A 21,926-nucleotide genomic window follows, 5' to 3' on the forward strand; every position below is an offset into this window, starting at 1 on the left:
AAAGTGCTTCTACAAAGTATTGACTTATGTAAATGAGATATTTCTGTATTTCATTTTCAATAAATTAGCTATTTCTTTGAAAAACATGTTTTCACCTGGTCATTATGGGGCATTGTGTGCAAAAAATAATATATTCCATCCATTTTGAAGGCACTGTATGTGTGTGTGTTATCAGGGGGAAAGAAGTCATTTGTGAAGGTGGTGGAGTTTCCAAGATGACCTGTGTTACCGGGACAACTTCTTTGGATCTGACACACACACACACACACACACACACACACACACACACACACACACACACACACACACACACACACACACACACACACACACACACACACACACACACACACACACACACACACACACACACACACACACACACACACACACACACACACACACACACCTCTTCAGCCTATAATGAGTTAAATGATCTGATAAGGACCTCAGTGCTGTGACGTCTGAGAACGGAAATGATCCTGTTTTACCTTTCATTAACTTTCCCCTCATTCACTCTCACACTCATTCTCACACTCTTCCTCTCATTATTTCTCAAATTCTTCCTTTCACACACACTGTCACCTCTCCCTCCTTCTGGGTGTTTCTGCATGACACTGTGTTCTGTTAAGGTATTCAGAAATTTCATACAGAGTTTCAGGTTTTTATTTTGCTTATATGTTATGACTAAATGTTGTGAAACTGTACACTATTCCCCTACCCATTCAGAACATATCAACACAAACCAATCTCTAGAATATACTTTGTTTTGTAGAAAACTGTCATGAAGAGCATGTGAAAGCAACAGCTGATTGTCTAATTTCCTGGAGATTCTATAATCCTCAGCTCACCCTGGCAGAGACAGCCTGTGTATCTGATAAACCCACCTGGCACACTTGGTAAACCTAGTACACCTAGTAAAAGCACCTACACCTAGGCAAGTTCGCATTCAAATGATTTTTAAAGCCTTGAGACAATTAATACATGGATTGTCAGTGGTGGAAAAAGCACCCAGTTGTCATACTTGAGTAAAAGTAAAGGAACCTTAATATAAAATGACTCAAGTAAAAGTGAAAGTCACCCAGTAAAATACTACTTGAGTAAAAGTCTTAGAGTATTTGGTTTGAAATATACTTAAGTTTCAAAAGTAAATATAATTGTGTAAATATACTTAAGTATCTAAATTAATTCCTTATATTAAGTAAACCAGAAGTCCCCATTTCTTTGATGGATAGAAAGGGGCACACTCCAACACTCAGATATCATTTACAAACGAAGCATGTGTTTAGTGAGTCCAGAGGATCAGATGCAGTAGGGATGACCCGGAATGTTCTCTTGATACGTGTGAATTAGACAATTTTGTTGTTCTGCTCAGCATTCCAAATGTAACGAGTACTTTTGGGTGTCAGGGAAAATGTATGGAGTAAAAAGTACATTATTTGCTTTAGAAATGTAGTGAAGTAAAAGTAAAAATATAAATAGTAAAGTACAAATACCCCATAAAACTACTTAAGTAGTACATTCAATTATTTTGACTTAAGTACTTTACACCACTGTGGATTGCGTATGTGTGCCATTCAGAGGGTGAATGGGCAAGACAAAAGATTTAAGTGCCTTTGAACGGGGTATGGTAGTAGGTTCCAGGCACACCGGTTTGTGTCACGATCTGCAATGCTGCTGGGTTTTTCATGTTCAACAGTTTCCTGTGTCTATCAAGAATGGTCCACCACCATTCTAATGTTCCTAATGTTTTGTATACTCAGTGTGTGTTTTTAAGTCAGAACTCTAGATCCCAGCCAGACTCCTCATCTGGGGGCAGGTCCTCGTTGTCATCAGAGAAACAGTCAAAGTTGCCAGTGGACCCTTCACCTGGAAGAGAGGAGATAGTGCTGACTGTGTGTGTGTGTGTGTGTGTGTGTGTGTGTGTGTGTGTGTGTGTGTGTGTGTGTGTGTGTGTGTGTGTGTGTGTGTGTGTGTGTGTGTGTGTGTGTGTGTGTGTGTGTGTGTGTGTGTGTGTGTGTGTGTGTGTGTGTGTGTGTGTACTCACAGTAAGAGTGAAGGGAGGGGCCAGAGTTGCCTGTCGGAGTCCCTCCCAGTTAAAACATTCAAACCACCTGGAGACAAACAGGAAGCAGTCACACCCAGAACCAAACAATCACAACCTCTCCTTGTAGTATCAAGACGACCTGGGTTGTGTCCAAATGGCACCCAATTCCCTATAAATTGCACTGCCTTTAACCAGAGCCCTATGTGGCCAATAGGATTCCATTTCAAGTGAAGGCCTGAAAAGTAAATTACTGACGAAATCATACCTGTTGCTTCAACTGCTCTAGTGAGAATCATGCCTAGATGGTGGCTATTCAACTTTAAGAATTCAACTTTATATCAGAAAATATAGCTATTTCTATTCCATGCAGTCCTATTGGTAGGTAGGAAAAGTAGTCATCATCACCATGGTAATTCTTACTTGTGTTTTTGGATGTTCTTCACCCCGTTCTTCTGGTTCCCCACCCTCTCAGATGGGTTGTCCCTGTGCAACACACACACAGCGCAAGCACCATTTGATGAAGTCTCTATGCTCGTGTGTATGCGTGTGTAACCTGCAGAGGCGTTTGATAAGGTTGGCAGCACTCTTGGAGATCTTCTTGGGGAACTCCACCATGTCGATTCCTCTCAGGATGATGTTATAGGTCTTCATAGGATCACAACCGGAGAACGGAGGACTGGAGAAAGAGAGGGCGAGAGAGAGGGGCGGGGGGATGCCAGAGAAACATCAGCTTTAGACTAATAAAAAGACTAATACGATCTCATCTCTGACAGACACAGGTGGGTGTACCTGCCGCTGAGCAGTTCGTAGATGAGTATCCCCAGGGACCAGCAGTCAACCGAAACATCATGTCCCTTGTTCAGAATGATTTCTGGGGCCACGTACTCTGGAGTGCCACAGAATGTCCACGTCTTTTGACCAAGACCCACCTTCTTAGCAAAGCCAAAGTCGACCTGATACACGCGCATACGCAAACACGCACACGCACGCACGCACGCACACACACACACACACACTACATTGGGAGCATTTCCTGTTTCTGTGCGTCTGCAAATTATTCAGAAACTGTATGTTGTGTCGGAGATGTTAACCGCATGAAAAGGTGTGTGTGCGTGTACCAGTTTAGCATATCCTCTGTGGTCCAGTAGGATGTTTTCAGGTTTGAGGTCTCTGTAGATGATCCCTCTAACATGGAGGAAGGACAAGGCCTCTACAATACAGCCTGTATAAAATCTTGTTGTGTCATCATCAAATAAACCCCTGGAAGAGTCCAGATGAATTTATTTGAATAGTCCCCTATCTATGGATGATCAAACTATCAACAAACTATAAAATGCATGTCTAGTGATATGCAAAAAAGTTACTAGGATTATGGCTATAAGGTTACAGCTAGGGTTAGGTTTCACGCTAGGGTTAGGGTTAGAGCTAGGGTTATGTTTACAGCTAGGGTTAAGGTAGGAGCTTGGGTTATGTTTCCTGCTAGGGTTAGGGTTAGAGCTAGGGTTATGTTTACAGCTAGGGTTAAGGTAGGAGCTTGGGTTATGTTTCCTGCTAGGGTTAGAGCTAGGGTTATGGTTAGAGCTAGGGTTATGGTTAGAGCTAGGGTTAGAGCTAGGGTTATGTTTCACGCTAGGGTTATGGTTAGAGCTAGGGTTATGGTTAGAGCGAGGGTTACAGCTAGGGTTAAGGTAGGAGCTTGGGTTATGTTTCCTGCTAGGGTTATGGTTAGAGCTAGGGTTATGGTTAGAGCTAGGGTTAGAGCTAGGGTTATGTTTCACGCTAGGGTTATGGTTAGAGCTAGGGTTATGGTTAGAGCGAGGGTTAGAGCTAGGGTTATGGTTAGAGCTAGGGTTAGGGTTATATATTTTCCTGTGTATTATATATATTTTCACACTATGAGGTTTGAATAATACTGTGTTTTGGTGGGACAGTAGGAAAGGGAATTCCATTTCCAGGTTTTCCCTCCCCACTCAGGCTACTTCCAGACAGTCCTAGATAAATTATTTGCTCAGAAGCTATTTTTGTTTATTTTTTGCCATTTTAATTGAAAACAATCACAGTAAGTTACTTAATTGTTATCCAGATATTATTTGATATTGAGATCAAAATATCTGCATTGAACATTTGACTTATCTTCCCACCTCATCTCTCATCATGAATCTCTCCTCACCATCTCTCCACCTCCCCTTAATGTCTCTCGCCCTCCAGTACATAGACCAGAGATCCATTGTTTCCCTCCTGTATGACACAGCAGCCCTGTGCCAGACGGGTGGGATGCATACAGTCCACTATGATCTGAACCTACAGAGAGAGGGAAGGGGGGAGAGAGAGAGAGAAGAGAGAAGAGAGAGAGAGAGAGAGAGAGGGGAGGGGAGGGGCAGAGAGAGAGAGGGGAGGGGGCAGAGAGAGAGAGAGGGGAGGGGGCAGAGTGAGAGAGAGAGACAGAGAGAGATACAGAGAGGGAGAGATACAGAGAGGGAGAGATACAGAGAGGGAGAGATACAGAGAGAGAGAGAGAAAGAGAGAGAGGGGAGGGGGCAGAGAGAGAGAGAGATATATATATAAATGGATATCTGTTACGGATACAGTTATCCTGTGTGTGTGTATCCTGTGTGTGTGTTTCTTTTCTCTCCTTCTCCCCTCACAGGTGAAAATCATCACTCCCCAATCAGTCAACAATCAATCATCAATCAGAAGACACACCTCCTCCTATTTCCTGACCTATCACAGTTCCTTCTCCATGGTTTAAAAACCCCATCATTTGTTTGTTCTAGCTCAGCTCAGCTCAATCTCTAGCTAAATCTCTCGTTAAATCTCTCTGTAAATGCCAGTCTGTAAATGCCAGTCTGTAGGTCTCTGTGTTTCACTCTCGCTTTGTGTCTTAACCTCTCTTTTGTTTAAAGCACCTCCATAGCACTTTGTCATCACCTGTGAGTATTGTTTTTGGTTATGGTGTTTGTTTGTTGCTGGTGGGAAAAAGGGGAAACCAAGACAAGTCGCCCATGGGCATACACTACCCGTAGGTGAACTTTGTTAAATACACTAGTTAGAACTGGGTGGACCACCCACTGTATTTTTGGTTAGTTAGCTGTTAAAGTAGGCTAGTCTAGCTTAGGGGTGTGTTTTTGTATATTTATTGTTTCTTTCCTTGGGTCCAGCTCAGCCCCTTTTCCTGCTCCCCCCATTACCGTGTGTTTATAAATAAACCTAGAGTTTGACGGTAGATTTCTGTTGTCGTGGTTATTTCGTTCACACTTTTACTTTGTCACAATAATAATTTGCATGAGTTATGTTACAGGTCTCATTACCATCCCCCCTAGACTGTCGGGCCAAAAGGGATTCGTAACAATATCCATCAAAGACAATATCCATCAAAGACATTGAGTACCTGTCCCTGCTCCAGGTGTTTCATTAAGTCATTCTCCGGCAGAGCCCTCTGGATCAGCTCTCTAGGCCTGTACATGGAGAAAGTGTGGTTGTGTGTGTGTGTTGTGTGTTGTGTGGGTGTGTATTCAATAATGACAAGCCCAGATGCTGACGGACAATATTTCAGGTTTTTTTCTTGCAGAAATAATTGTTTGTCTAAATTTGGGATAAAAAATAAAAAAATAAAAAAAAAAAAAATAGAACTATTCAATAATGACAAAGCGAAAACAGGTTTTTAGAAATGTTTGCAAATTCATAAAAAATAAAAATAAAATAGAACTACCTTATTTACACAAGTATTCAGACCCTTTGCTATGAGACTCTAAATTGAGCTCAGGTGGATCCTGTTTCCATTGATCATCCTTGAGATGTTTATACAATTTGATTGGAGTGCACCTGGTAATATCAATTGATTGGAAATGATTTGAAAAGGCACACACCTGTCTGTATAACATCCCACAGTTGACAGAGCATGTCAGAACAAAAACCAAGCAACAAGGTCAAAGGAATTTTCCGTAGAGCTCTGAGACAGGATTGTGTTGAGGCAAAGATCTGGGAAAGGGTACCAAAAAATGTCTGCAGCATTGAAGGTCCCTAAGAACAGTCTCCTCCATATTTCTTAAATGGAAGAAGTTTGGAACCACCAAGACTCTTCCTAGAGCTGGCCGCCCGGCCAAACTGAGTAATTGGGGGAGAAGGGCCTTGCTCAGGGAGATGACTCCCCAGATACAGGTGTGCCAAGCTTGTAGCGTCATAGCCAGGAAGACTCGAGGCTGTAATCGCTGCCAAAGGAGCTTCAAAAAAATACTGAGTAAAGGGTCTGAATACTTATGTAAATGTGATATCAGTTTTTTTTAAACATTTTAAAATCTGCACAAAAATTCTAAAAACCTGTTTTTGCTTTGTCATTGTGGGGTATTTTGTGTAGATTGATGAGGGGGAAAACAATTTAACAAAATGGGGAAAAAGTCAAGGGGTCTGAATACTTTCCAAATGCACTTCATGACTAGTTTGGTACGGATATCTCTTACCTGTGTTCTGTGCTCCCAGTGGTCCCTGGGTATTGTGGAGCTTTGTGGTGTCGGTCCAATTCCGTCTGCAGCTGTCTGATGAGGTCATCTTTAGTGTCCAGCTCCAACTCCAGCTCATCTGGAGTGTCTCTCTGACGGAGCTCAGAGATATACACACATTCAGAACACACATAGCAATCACACACACGATGCACACACACAGGAATGGAGAATAAATGATTTATTTAGTGAGTTTTGGGGACAGCTCCACCACATGCAAAATCCTTGATTATTCACTGGTTAATCCCACTAACATAAATACATTGAAATACAATAACGATATGCACATACAGGTTACAAAAAACTGAAATATAGAAACATACATACACCACTTGCTGATACTTTGGGAATGTAAAGTTCATGCAGTTATTAGAAAAATACATTTAAAGGTATAAAAATGACATACCTTTGTCCAAGCGTTGGGTGTGTGTGAACAAGGAGCGCGTGCCGACTTCTCCTGTGAGCGCCCCATTCACAGTTGTGTGCGGATCTCTCATCTCATGTGTCAATTGATTTATAGCTGTGAAAATCGAGCAGAATATGATAATCAAACAGAGACCGTGATGAATGTGAATTAAAAGGGTAATTTTAAAGGATTGGAAACTTCAGATGATGGAGAGAGATACCAGACACATTCGCCACATTTATAACAGAGCACTGAATGGACAATTTCTACAGTTGGCAATATTGCCGTGCACTTATGCATAAAAGTTTGGATATTTTTCCCTATAAATGTATGGGCAATTAGTGTACATTAATTAAATAATAGCCTTGACACCATGCACATGATCAGTGTTTGCTTGTGATGTTTCAAGCTGAATATGTTGAATAAATAGTTATATGTTTAATAAGATTGACACCAGTTAATACACGTTTTTGTATTTTTTTGTTGTCAAATCCACTTATGTATCTGAAAACACAGCAGTGTCGTCATCAATCGTGACGAATCTCCACATCATGTTTTAAATATATATTTGTTATATTCATTCACGGGGAATCTGCAATGCGGTCGCAAAAACTAGATTTACCTACTAGAATAACCACCATGGCTGCACCCTGCACTGAAAACAATCACAAACATGGCACACTGGAATTGTATCCTTTTTACCCAATATAAAACATCAGTATGATGTTTGTTGACATTAACTCTTGATTGTATTTATATTTTGGTAATTTAACATGAAAGTTAGTGAAAGCTTCCGTGACAGTTCCGCAGTGCTCTGGACGTCCCGTTCCCATCAACTCGCGAAGCGTCCATTGGGCTCCAGTCCCTCTCCCCAGACCGCGAGCCCCGGAAAGGAAGCATCAGCAAGGACCTCACGGTTTCCGGTAGCACGCTGTCTGCGTGAGTATCTGCTGTATGTGTACTATCACCTAGTGTAATCAATGGTGTAAGAGTATGGAGGTACTACTGTAGGTCATGTGAATCCCTCCCTCATCTCTTCTTCCATCATCTCGTCTCTTCCATACCCCATAATGAGGTGGAGGGCAGATGAGGCCCGTGTCCTGCGTGTCACTGTAGGGTCATTTATGAACCACCTGTCCCTGGTGATGGAAACCATGGAGTTGTTTGGACCACCTGTCCCTGGTGATGGAAACCATGGAGTTTTTCTGACCACTTTTCCCTGGTGATGGAAACCATGGAGTTGTTCGGACCACTTCTCCCTGGTGATGGAAACCATGGAGTTGTTCGGACCACTTCTCCCTGGTGATGGAAACCATGGAGTTGTTCGGACCACTTCTCCCTGGTGATGGAAACCATGGAGTTGTTCGGACCACCTGTCCCTCAGTGACCACTTTACACACTCAGCAGTCTCTGTTCTGTAATGACCTGCAGAGAACCAAGAGGAGCAGTGTTATGCTGAACAGATGGGTCTCTCTGGCCGACAGACCCAGCAGAAGCATGCTGTGCACCTCGGTACAGAGCGACATGTCCCACTTTCAATCCTCTGCTATTCAAATTGAAGGAACTGGATTCTCTTACACTAATGCAACATTTCTGTAGTTGTTGAATTATAATGTGATTTAGAGCAGTGGGCCTGCAGGTCTAAGACTAAAAAAAAGAAAAGACAACTGACATTTCCATAAAGTAAACATTTATGTTTTACAGTGAAGAGATTTGCAACAAAAGATGACAGTTGAAGGAGTTGTGCAAAAATGTTCACGTAAATAGATGACTAAGGATTTTTGCTCATTGGTTGTTGGCATGAATGAGTCAATTCATTTCTGTTACTAGAACACACAGCAACACTAGTGGATGGTGTAGAATAGGAAGGCAGATTTAAGACAATGGAATAGAAAAAAAACTAGGAGAGCGGTGATCAGTAGGACCAAAGAGGGGCACGGCACACTGTTAGGGCAGAGGACATGGGGTCCAGTCCCAAACCCTCCCCTCTTTCCCTAGACACTTCCAGATAGTCTCCTGTTAGACCTGAGAAGTAGTGTAAGCAATATGACCAACCACCATTTCACTAGAACCACACTGCTTACACAAATCAGATCATTTTTGATCTATTAGGGGCCTTGAGGGAGCTAGGGTTTAAACTTGAGACAGGCCCATAGTGACTGCTCATCTCATGTCTTCATTCCATAAAATGTATGACCAGCCTCTACAGGGATACAGTTGTGCAGTATGGATAACAAGATAAGAAATGTACTGAACTAACCAGTATAAAAGAACAGAACCGATGTTGCTGTTTGGTCGAGAGAATGTTAGTGCACACCGTCGTATTCTGACTGCACAGTTACCTTCACTGCATCTGGTTAGTTTAGCACCCTCTACACAACTGTTTAAAACAGAAACTTATCAAATACAACAGATTCAAATGGACATTTTTCTAAGGGTCTAGGGGTTGACAGTTTGGCAACATAAGGACTGCTGAAAGGCAGGAAAAACACCACATATACTGTATATATAGATTAATATGACAGATCTGCTACAGTAATACTTGTCATGAGATGAAAGGCACAGAGCGAGAAGAGTAAGTAAGAGTTGCTCCTAACCAATCCCTCTAATGGTTAAGGTTAGGTTTGGCCAAGAGTAATCTGATCCTAGATCAGTAGTTAATGACAACTTCTACTTTGACCACAAACAAACAGACAAATAGTCTATACCTCAGTATAAAAGGATGAAACAATTAAAACAACAAGAACTAAAAGACATGACAATATTATTAGAAATGATTATAATAGGAGCATCATGATTGTATTTTCCATAGTATCACCGGTTCTTCTATCTTATTAAAAAGTGATGCTGTGCAAATGGGGGAATTCTCCTCTCCTTCCTGTCAGGTCACCAGGGGAGACAGTGAGTTAAGAAAACACATTTTTCTTTCTTTTCATCTGGAATCTTCTGTAGCTGACTGATGAAGGGAGGGCAGAGACAGGGGGGGGGCTCTCTTCATGGGGTGCATCTCAATAGTCTAAAGTGGCTTCCTCCCCTTCATCTGCACCGATGTGAGAACACAGGAAGGATGTGGGGAGATGGCTTCACCTGTCCCAATCTTTCACACCAGTGCAGAGGATGAAAAGGAGACAAGGAGCACTATTGCGATGCACCCATGTCCTCTCCTCCATCCAACGTCCGTCCATCGTTGGTCTCAGCAGGAACAGCCGTCGCTGGAGGAGGAGGACCGGTCGTCTCTCAGTTTGATCTGGTCTGGAAAGTCATACGTCTCCACCTCAGACTCCTACAGACAGATAGTGTGCAAAAACAACAAGTAGAAGAATTTAAGAAAAACAAATCTTCCTCATTATCGCGAGACCGATACGATCTGCTGTACTTAGATATACTCACATTGGATGGGTTGATTAGGATTCAAACCTCTAAAAACAGTCTAATACATACTCTTAAAGTAGGTACATTTGCAAACTTTGACTATGATAGAAGTTCCAGAGAGCATCCTCAGTGAACGGGTGGAGGTGCTCTGCCTACCAGTGTGTAAGGAGGGCATGTTTGGACAGGTGTTCCCTGTGGCAATATTGTGTGTGTATGTGTGTACCTGTTTGAGGGCGTTGCGGGCGATGGTCTGGAATGCTTGATCTACGTTGATGGCCTCCTTGGCACTGGTCTCAAAGTAGGGGATGTTGTTCTTACTGGCACACCAGGCCTGGGCACGCTTTGTTGTCACCTAGACAACATATAACAGTAACACACCATGATATCATTAACACCACTGTCATACACACTTCCTCATACATGGAACCATCTCTAGCCACAAAAAAAACATTTGACAAGGTCTGACTGTACTGCCTACTCTCCACCACCTGTCTGTTCCGGCTCTCCAATGTACACACACCTACCTGTCTGTTCTCGAGGTCAATCTTGTTGCCTAGCACCACAAAGGGGAAGTTATCTGGGTCTCTGGGGCTGGCCTGGATCAGGAACTCATCCCTCCAACTGTCCAGAGTCTTAAAGGTGTTGGGCGCCGTGACATCATAGACCAGCACACAGCAGTCAGCCCCACGGTAGAACGCCACACCCAGAGATTGAAACCGCTCCTGCCCAGCCGTGTCCCAGATCTGTCAGGAGAGAGATGTTAATCACCATGTTTTTGGTATTTTAATACGTTATTGTATTGTTTTCAACATGTGATTACACTAAGAGGAAGAGAGGGAGCGAGAGGGTAGGAATGAGAAGGGAAAGAGCGAGGATGCGAGTGGGGAATGAGAGGGTAAGATTGAATTTCATTGTCTGTTTTCACAGAAATGTGCCTTGCAACATAAGGGGGTGGGGGGAGAGATGTGTAAAGGTCAAAAAGAAAGTTTTATCCTATGATTCATTAATCACAGGATGAAATTTGCCCAATCTCTGATTCAAATACACTATGACATATCTGGCAGAGGTAAGCACCCATGACTAGGCTAATAATATAGAAGAACATACACAACCACACGAGACTGACCTGCATGGTGACCAGCCTGTCATCCACCATCACCTCCTTGGTGAGGAAGTCAGCTCCTATAGTGGCCTTGTATTGGTTACTGAACCTCTTATTTACATACTGGTTCATCAGAGATGTCTTCCCTACCCTGGGGACACACCAACAAACACATTTAGAACGGTAGCTATTTAGTAGAACAGCCAGAAGGACTTGAACCCCACCCCTTCCCCCCTGCACAACTACCTGTGACATAAAGATCCTGACTTCCTGGCCCAGTTTTTCAAGTTATCGGATACAACTAAATGCATAGAAACAATGAATAGAATGAGAGTCCCCATTCAAGTCAATTATTAGTCTGTTCTATTCATTTTATTTCTATGCATTTAATACTTTAGGATAGGTGAGGTCCATATAACTTAAAAACTGGGCCCAGGTCACTCACCCAGAGTCTCCGAGGATGATCACCTTCAGCAGCACCTTCTTACGGGAGGCCATCCTTCCCTGGGACTAACGTAATTATGCTGAGAAAAGACGGAGGGGAGGGTGGGGGGGCAGTCAACAGGCTGGACTTGTAGCTGGCATTATCTATTCTAGGTCATTTACAAGACACAGTAGACTGTTGGGTTCATTGTGATGACACATTGCTAAAGGAAACTTACACATTGTAAGTCGCTCTGGATAAGAGCGTCTGCTAAATGACTTAAATGTAAATGTAAATGTAACATCGTGTGATACAGACTTGCTAGCTAAGAACCTTTAGCAAATTAGCATACCAGCTAGCTAAATATGTAGCAAGCTAACTTGTTGTAATATGACAGTGGACCTAGCGAGAAAACTTTGGGCATAGTAGAAATCGAATTAAGTAGGACTTATTAAAATTGTAATCTTACCAACTGCCATGACTAGGTAACCACAAAATGTGACATTATCGTTAGCAGGCAGCAGGTGCAGCGAATGCTAACCTTTGCTACCGACTGGTCACACTAGTGTCGTCTACAGACTGTCGAAGAGCTGTCAAACAGCTAACGTTAACAATATGTAGTTAACTATATAGGCAAGCGGCTCATGCTGTTTGAGACCAACCAAGCACGCCGATAATATGCAACAGGATGTGTAAAACAGATGCATCTAGCTAGCTAAACGAATTAATCGTCGAAATACTAATTAGCTAACTATATGGCCTGTCACAGAAAACAAATGTTGTAGCAAGCTAGCTAAAAGTGCCTAGTAAGCACGCTAACATTAACCAGCTAGCTACAGATTGTGTAAACACAAAATGTCGACCAGTTTTAACATTACCTGTTCGGCGATAATACGGCGCAGGGATAAAATCAAAAATGTTGTCCTTATGTCAGTTTGCCGGGATCTATGTCTATTTTTTTGAAACGTGAAAATCCTGACCACCTAGCTATCGTTAACCAGCTTCATTAAACCTTGTCCCAGGTCAGCTTGCTTGCTAAGAACATCCGCCTTTTGTTACGCTATTGCTGGAAGAGTCACGAGGGACTGACGTGTCTCCAGGTCAACACCAATGAACGCCCTTCACACTTTGTGTCAAATAGCTAAAGTATGTATAATGTATGACATTCCATGTTAGAAAGACGATGTCAGTCTGACAATGAACATTACATGGCATTAAGAAGATACTATATCTGGTAGGTTTATATCACAGTTATATCAATTTTGCATTTTTTTCTTTATTTAACTAGGCGCGTCAGTTAATTAAGAACAACTTCCTATTTACAATGATGGCCTACCCTGGCCAGACCCGAACGATGCTGGGCCAATTGTGCGCCACCCTATGTGTCACCCTTATTACTCTGTCTTTCTTGTAATGCCAACATTTAATCCTGCATGTTATATTAATTCCAAAACAATTCATGAATAGACTGTTTTTGACTTGATTATCAGTTGGAAAAACAAAATACCGTAACACTTTTTTGTTGTTGCTTACCCTAGTATGAAATAAAATGCCATTCCATACACGATTTTCATGCACTCTTGCCTGGAGCTATTGGAGGTGCCAAATACCAATTATTATCAGGTGGTCAAGAAGCCAACTGCTTCAAAGACTCAAACAATGATGGACTGGCATACCTGTGTCACACCTGTTTTGAGCACCACATTTTTGAGGGGGGGGGGGGTTGCCTGTTTTACATGTTACTTTGCATTAATACTGTCACATATCGGTTTGCCGCATACAAACATGGTCTCTTTTTTGCTTTCTTGAGTAAGGCAGCTTACTCAGAGCGTAAGGGTTGGTAATGTTCTCTAGTTGTGCTGTGATTGGCTCAGTGTTCTGTCACTCATTGGGACACTGCGTCACCGCCAAATCTAAGCGTAGAGATCAAAAACTCAAGCCCATTGGGTGCTGCCATATAGTTATATTAGAAGGGCCCATCCAACAAGGCTCAAGGACATTGGCCAGAGATAAAATATAGACAAATCACATTATATCTGCAGTAGCTTTAATTGAATGATGGCTCCGGAGAATTTTTTACTTATTGTGTACATAATGTTGCTGCTACCGTCTCTAATGACTGAAAATAACTTATGAACATCAAAACAGCGATTACTCTCTGTGGCCTGGAAGAAACGTTTTCCTTTAACGAGTCTCATGAGAAGGATATCCTGCTCTCACTGGAACAGGCCCAGATCCTCGCCTTTTGCGTGAAGAAAAGACGGAGGAAAAGTGGCCGCAGATCGGGCAGCCTTCTGAGGATCCGTAGGCGAGCGAGTAAACTTTTATGTAAGAACACCTCTCTCAGTAGACAAAATATTACAAACACTAGCAGCCAAGTAGATTTGTCACCAAAGTCAGAAAAGCAATAGAATAAATCGCTTACCTTTGATGATCTTCGGATGTTTGCACTAACGAGACTCCAGTTGCACAATAAATGTTCCTTTTGTTCCAAAAATATTATTTCTATATCCAAAATACCTCCATTTGTTTGGCGCATTATGTTCAGACATTCACAGGTTCGAGCGGTCACGACATCGCATAGTCACTTCACCCCCACCTACATGTACAGGTTGCCTCAACTAGCCTGTACCCCCGCACACTGACTCGGTACCTGTGCCCCCTGTATATAGCCTTGTTATTGTTATTCTTATTGTGTTACTTTTTATTATGAATTTTATTTTAGTCTACTTGGTAAATATTTTCTTAACTCTTCTTGAACTGCTCTGTTGGTTAAGCATTTCACGGTAAAGTATGCACTGGTTGTATTTGGCGCATGTGACAAAGTTTTATTTGATTGGACAGATCATACTTCAAAATCTTAGCTAGCAGTCATTATCATGAATCAATTCGATTTATTATTTCATATGAAGAGAAATAATGAAGATAAATTATAGATCAAATTTATCGGTTCTCATCGGACATTGGACATAAACATTACACAACAAGCAGGAAATTGAAAATTCAACATTGAGTGGTTTGGAAGAAATCAGTGGCTTGCAAAGCAATCACTAGCCTGTTATTCAGTGGAGTGGGTGTGTGGTCCAAAGTCTGAGTCTCTTTTCCAAGCTTAAAATTATAAACATTCAACATTGGCCAAGCTGTCAATCCAGCATGATTTCTGCCGCGGTCAAAACAACTTAACTGGGAAATATGACATCAGTGAGTTCAAAACAATTGGGAACTCGGGGAAAAAACGAGCTCCAAATGGGAAAATAAGTTTTGAACGGTCAATCTCCGGGGAAAAAACGAGCTCCAAATGGGAAAATAAGTTTTGAACGGTCAATCTCGGAATTGTAAATCGGGAACTCAGGCCTCTTTCTAGAGCTCCGACCTGAAGATCACTGACGTCATCATGATTCCCAGTTGTCTTGAAAGCAGCATAAATTCAGAGAATGACAAACTTTGATGACATAGTTTGATGACAACATTTGTTCAGGTGAGCACAACACAACAAGGTGAGTCCAAAAATGTATTGTATGCTGCTGTATAAATTATGTAATATGCCAGGGAGATATGTATACTGTAGCTAAGAAAGTAATACTAAGTGTATGTTGTGTAGTAAACTGTTAGTAGCCCATGTGCCTCACCCTAGTAATTTGGTATATTTTCCTCCTCTTACTTTCGCCTACTGTTCTGACTTGTTAGCCTATAACCTGTTTTAGATAAATGTAATCATCAAATATTGTAAGAGCTTTCACTGTCTACTTTTCTGCCCACTCTTTTATCCTACTGTTCTGACTTGGTTTACAGGGAGAACACTGTAAGAACGGCCCATGTTCTAAATTATGTCACTGTACATTATAAAAGTGCTGATCAAAGAGTTATATTGACTACGTTTCTCCTGGCTCGCTCATAAATACAATTTTGAAATTGCCTCTTATCCGCTTGTCGTCCCCTTATGTCGTAGTTTGTACATCTCAATTGTCAGTAGAAACCAAATTTATTTAAGCAAGTCTGCCATATCAGCTATGTTTTTTTAAAGGCAGTAAATGAGGCTGAATAAACTGTTTTGCTGCCAGACAAGGCTCCACTGACAGCCAGTTGTAGCAGTGGTAAAGTTTTGTGACTGCTGTTGGGACTCTACTGTTGGGACAGCTTTATGTAGGCCCTAACAGTTTGTGGGCACCGTTTGTCACTGTAATAGTGCAATTAATGTATTGTTTACAGTGGTGTAAAGTACTTAGGTAAAAATACTTTAAAGTACTACTTAATTTGTTTTTTTAAGTATCTGTACTTTACTTTACTATTTATATTTTTGACAACTTTTTACTTTTACTTCACTACATTCCTGAATAAAATAATGTACTTTTTACTCCGTACATTTCTCCTGACACCCAAAAGTACAAGCAGGACAGGAAAATTGTTAAATTCATACACTTATCAAGAGAACATCGCTGGTCATCTCTATTGCCTCTGATCTGGCAAACTTAATGTTGGTGATTTTGTTGGTGACTTTCATATTTACTTGAGTCATTTTCAATGAGGGTATCTTAACTTTTACTCAAGTATGACATTTGGGTACTTTTTCCACCACTGCTCCCCACCCTGCTTTTACATCGGCACAAATCTTTTTTTCTTAATTAGCCCATATGTAATGCATATACAGTGATTTGCATTGTGGCCAATGGAATGGGTGGAGTAAAAGACCAACAACACTCCATATTATTCAGAGCCCCATGAAATGACAACATGGGGCAAAAAATTATTTAGTCAGCCACCAATTGTGCAAGTTCTCCCACTTAAAAAGATGAGAGAGGCCTGTAATTTTCATCATAGGTACACTTCAACTATGACAGACGAAATGAGAATAAAAATCCAGAAAATCACATTGTAAGATTTTTTATGAATTTATTTGCAAATTATGGTGGAAAATAAGTATTTGGTCACCTACAAACAAGCAAGATTTCTGGCTCTCACAAACCTGTACCTTCTTCTTTAAGAGGCTCCTCTCTCCTACACTCATTACCTGTATTAACGGCACCTGTTTGAACTTGTTATCAGTATAAAAGACACCTGTCCACAACCTCAAACAGTCACACTCCAAACTCCACTATGGCCAAGACCAAAGAGCTGTCAAAGGACACCAGAAACACAATTGTAGACCTGCACCAGGCTGGGAAGACTGAATCTGCAATAGGTAAGCAGCTTGATTTGAAGAAATCAACTGTGGGAGCAATTATTAGGAAATTGAAGACATACAAGACCACTGATAATCTCCCTCGATCTGGGGCTCCACGCAAGATCTCACCCCGTGGGGTCAAAATGATCACAAGAACGGTGAGCAAAAATCCCAGAACCACACGGGGGGACCTAGTGAATGACCTGCAGAGAGCTGGGACCAAAGTAACAAAGCCTACCATCAGTAACACGCTGCGTCGCCAGCGACTCAAATCCTGCAGTGCCAGACGTGTCCCCCTGCTTAAGCCAGTACATGTCCAGGCCCGTCTGAAGTTTGCTAGAGAGCGTTTGGATGATCCAGAAGAAGATTGGGAGAATGTCATATGGTCAGATGAAACCAAAATATAACTTTTTGGTAAAAACTCAACTCGTCGTGTTTGGAGGACAAAGAATGCTGAGTTGCATCCAAAGAACACCATACCTACTGTGAAGCATGGGGGTGGAAACATCATACTTTGGGGCTGTTTTTCTGCAAAGGGACTGATCCGCGTAAAGGAAAGAATGAATGGGGCCATGTATCATGAGATTTTGAGTGAAAACCTCCTTCCATCAGCAAGGGCATTGAAGATGAAAGTGGCTGGGTCTTTCAGCATGACAATGATCCCAAACACACCGCCCGGGCAACGAAGGAGTGGCTTCGTAAGAAGCATTTCAAGGTCCTGGAGTGGCCTGGCCAGTCTCCAGATCTCAACCCCATAGAAAATCTTTGGAGGGAGTTGAAATTCCATGTTGCCCAACAACAGCCCCAAAACACCACTGCTCTAGAGGAGATCTGCATGGTGGAATGGGCCAAAATACCAGCAACAGTGTGTGAAAACCTTGTGAAGACTTACAGAAAACGTTTGACCTCTGTCATTGCCAACAAATGGTATATAACATTGACATAAACTTTTGTTCATAATTTGCAAATAAATTCATAAAAATCCTACAATGTGATTTTCTGGATTTTTTTCTCTCTCATTTTGTCTGTCATAGTTGTAGTGTACCTATGATGAAAAAAACAGGCCTGTCTCATCTTTTTAAGTGGGAGAACTTGCACAATTGGTGGCTGACTAAATACTTTTTTTCCCACAAAAGTAGTGCACTGGGCCTTTACTAGTCCTGTAGCCTATTAGCAGATAGATAGAGCCTTCTGTAGCACAGCCAAAACAGTTTTTACAGCGCCACAAAATATCTCAGTTTATTGCATAAATCGTACATTCATTGGATTGCAATGCTGGTTTTGTAAAATAATCCTCTCCGGGTGAAAGGATTGTCTATGGTGCTGTTATTCAAGATTCTTTATTCTGCTGTTGGTAATGAGTACGGGATGGTGGAATTCTGGCTTCTGATCAAATGGATGAATCCAGCAGGGAACACATGTAGCATACAGACACCATGGCTACATGTTATGCAGGTGAATGAGGACCCAAAAGCGACTTGGCGAAAACAGAGTCTTTAATCCAGTTTAAGGAAATAGCAATACTCCTAGACAAATCGGAGCGGTAAATAAAGCATAAAAACAATTTCACTCGTAATCACGAGAACTGACTGGAGACTCGATAATAAACTGCAGGTTGCCTCGGGAAGGCACTTGACCGTAGCAGACTCAGACACCTGCTCACCACGCAGCATCTGAGGGAAACACGACACGACAGGGCGATACAAAGACACAGCACGGTGAACAATATACAAGGATCCGACAGGGCAGAAACGGAAAACAAGGGGAGAAATAGGGACTCTAATCAGGGGAAAAGATAGGGAACAGGTGTGGGAAGACTAAATGATTGATTAGGGGAATAGGAACAGCTGGGAGCAGGAACGGACGATAGAGAGAAGAGAGAGAGGAAGGGAGAGAGAAAAAGGGGAACGAACCTAAAAAGACCAGCAGGGGGAAAACGAACAGAAGGAAAAGCAAAATGACAAGACAATATAAGACAAAACATGACACTACAGACCTACCACAGATCTTACTTACAGTGGATTCTATGCAATGAATAGATTCTAACAATAAACCAGTTAAGTATTAGAATCAGGTGCACTAGATTAGGGTTGGAATGAAAACCGACATGATGGCAGCTCTCCAGGAACAGGGTGGAGATCCCTGTAATAAAATATGCATAAAATCCATCCTCCAATTGCAACGTCTGCCTATGCCCACACATATTGTCTCAAGAAAATGTTATACTTTTAATACCCTCAAACACCAAGTTAGGCATTCCTATGGCCATCATCACTGTCAATCATGAATGATGATTATTCACATTTTACCCGTGAAACTACATCTGCATGCCAACATTTGATTGATCTCAATCCGTTTCATAGGAATAGCCTATGAACTTCGATCTTCACGAATGACTGTTTTGTGAGCGAATCAGAGCAGGTGGTGTTAACAAACTATAAGCCATTATTGTATTTTATTTCAATCAAAGCTCATATCCTGCCTAGTGGCTCTGCTGAGTTTTGGCTCATAACATTTTCAATCGGACTATTCAGTTCCAGCTAACCATCCTAAAACGTCATTAGAAATGAGGTGTTTTTGGTGGAACGGTAACATTACCCGATAGGCCTGCGATACTATGCTGTTATATTTGGTTCTGTTATGTAAAATACTAATTCATCGTTATTTGATCTTGGCAGACTGATTCATCTTTGATCTAACTTTACTTAATCAATATGTTTTCCAGTTTCTTGCAATACTTTGCAAATGCAACTTATTTCTATGTGAAAACTGAAATGGTCTATTCATTCCATTTACGCTCTTATACAGAGCAACTTACAGTAGTGAGTGCTTACCTTTTCATACTTTTTTGTTTGGTCCCCCATGGGAATCAAACCCACAACCATTGCAAGCGCCATGCTCTACCAACTGAGCCACATCATCACATCACCAAAAACCACTTGATGTACTCAATTACTGTATTGTTTTTCTTCATGGTGATGGAAAGTCTACAGGTACACACCTACTGTCGATGACCAGCCTATGTACAATACAGTAATGTATATTTGCATTAAGTGGTTTGTAAGGATGGTCAATTAATACTTCTCAGAAAGTGGTTGTTTTCCATGTTATTTGATCAAGAAAAATATTTAATTTGATGTGGATGTTTTTTGTCTTTGCCCATAACTTTGCACCTTTTGATGTAAGTATTTGAGGACAGCGTTTTGTTCTTTCTGGATTCCATTGTCATTCTAATCTCAGAGAAAGGGACAAGGCAACAATTCCAACTATAGAATCCTGCAAGATACTGTTCTTAATTATGCAACTACCTGTTTTGCCAAAGCAGAGATGCTTAAAAAATGTTTTGCCTGCAGTACAGATCTGTCTCACAATACTAGTAAAGGCCCAGTATTTATTTCAACAAATATTTTATATTCTGAATTTTAGGGGCTTGCAGCACCCTACTTCACACTGCTATGCATGTACTTCAGTTCAAGTGAATTGTGCCAAATAGCTCTACTGTACTGCTTTGATAATATCACATGTACTGTACTGTAGGCTACTCTACTGTACTGCTTTGATAATATCACATGTACTGTACTGTAGGCTACTCTACTGTACTGCTTTGATAATATCACATGTACTGTACATTAGGCTACTCTGCTGTACTTCCTCACATGTTTGGAGACAGTTAATAATATAATAATAATAATATGCCATTTAGCAGACGCTTTTATCCAAAGCGACTTACAGTCATGTGTGCATACATTCTACGTATGGGTGGTCCCGGGGATCGAACCCACTACCCTGGCGTTACAAGCGCCATGCTCTACCAACTGAGCTACAGTTCAATGTAGACCGTTTTGTTTTAATTTTCCAATTGCTTTAAGTAATAAAAGTGATTGAATGAAGAAGAAAGGAGACATCCCAAATGAACTGTGTGTATCTGAGATCAGGCTTGTTTGTACGTTAAGTTCTGCTGTGTTATGGTCCCTTAGTCTCTAAGCCTCAGGAGCGAGAGAGAGAAAATAAGGGGAGAGCAGGTGTTTATTATGCTCATTATGAAAATGAAAACAGGTTTTTATATCAGCAATATAAAACACATTTAGGTGTCATTACTGTTGTTCTGGAGCTGTCTGGAACTCCATACCTAGTTAATACTGAGCCGGAAATCTTTGTGTGTTTGTGTGTGTTCTGTGTGTGTTCTCTGTGTGTCTGCATGCGTGTGTGTGTTTTGCTATAGTTAAACAGTAGAGGGCGCTGTAGACTCATGTGGTGAGCTGCACAGAAGGGACAGAGTCCTGTAGGAGACAGGGAGATCACAACACAGCATATCATAGTGGATCATATTATTTTATGAGATATCAGACACACACACATTTTGTAACGGAGATAGAGAGGGAGAGGGAGAGAATGCAAGAAAGGAAGATGGCAATAGGAGAAAGAGAGACCGACACTGACAAAGATACATTTACAGTTGTATTTGTCACATTAACAAGTACAGTGAAATGCTTAACTTGCAAGCCATTAACAACAATGTAGTATTAAAAATCACGATAGTACAACTAAAAAACATGAGAGGTGAGAAATAAGAGGCAAAGAAGAAATAAACAGGAGAATGTAAGCTATACACAGTGTTGGTGTCAGTAGCACATTTACAGTGTGCAGGGATACTGGAGTAGTTGAGGTAGATATGTACCTGTAGGCAGGAGATTAGGAGAAAGTCACTGATAGAAGGATAAATAATAATAGTAGTAGCAAACAATATGGCAGCAGCATAAGTGATGTGTGGGTGTGTGCATGGTGGTGAGTGTGTCAGTGGAGGCTGCTGAGGGGAGGACGGCTCATAATAATGGCTTGAACGGAATACATGGAATGGCATCAAACACCTGGAAACCTTGTGTTTGATGTATTTGACACCATTACTCCGATTCCGCTC

At 41.5% G+C, this 21,926-nt stretch overlaps 2 protein-coding genes across 2 annotated transcripts; both read right to left on the reverse strand.

The window, feature by feature from the left end:
* Nucleotides 1-1,645: 1,645 nt before the first annotated feature.
* LOC124047700 (cGMP-dependent protein kinase 1-like) lies at nucleotides 1,646-7,015 on the reverse strand. Its single transcript, XM_046368006.1, has 7 exons — nucleotides 6,950-7,015; nucleotides 6,505-6,635; nucleotides 3,166-3,322; nucleotides 2,837-3,000; nucleotides 2,468-2,723; nucleotides 2,048-2,114; nucleotides 1,646-1,869 (listed from the first exon to the last, which is right to left on the reverse strand). Exons 1-5 carry the CDS (start codon nucleotides 7,013-7,015, stop codon nucleotides 2,516-2,518), a joined length of 726 nt encoding a protein of 241 aa, XP_046223962.1. The 3' UTR covers nucleotides 1,646-1,869; nucleotides 2,048-2,114; nucleotides 2,468-2,515.
* A 1,607-nt stretch (nucleotides 7,016-8,622) lies between these two features.
* On the reverse strand, nucleotides 8,623-12,915 carry LOC124049110 (ras-related protein rab7-like). Its single transcript, XM_046370462.1, has 6 exons — nucleotides 12,726-12,915; nucleotides 11,869-11,947; nucleotides 11,448-11,574; nucleotides 10,846-11,064; nucleotides 10,545-10,673; nucleotides 8,623-10,232 (listed from the first exon to the last, which is right to left on the reverse strand). Exons 2-6 carry the CDS (start codon nucleotides 11,919-11,921, stop codon nucleotides 10,143-10,145), a joined length of 618 nt encoding a protein of 205 aa, XP_046226418.1. The 5' UTR covers nucleotides 11,922-11,947; nucleotides 12,726-12,915; the 3' UTR covers nucleotides 8,623-10,142.
* Between the last annotated feature and the right edge of the window lie 9,011 nt (nucleotides 12,916-21,926).

Source organism: Oncorhynchus gorbuscha, linkage group LG11 (genome assembly GCF_021184085.1).
Source record: "Oncorhynchus gorbuscha isolate QuinsamMale2020 ecotype Even-year linkage group LG11, OgorEven_v1.0, whole genome shotgun sequence".
Lineage (NCBI taxonomy): Eukaryota > Metazoa > Chordata > Actinopteri > Salmoniformes > Salmonidae > Oncorhynchus > Oncorhynchus gorbuscha.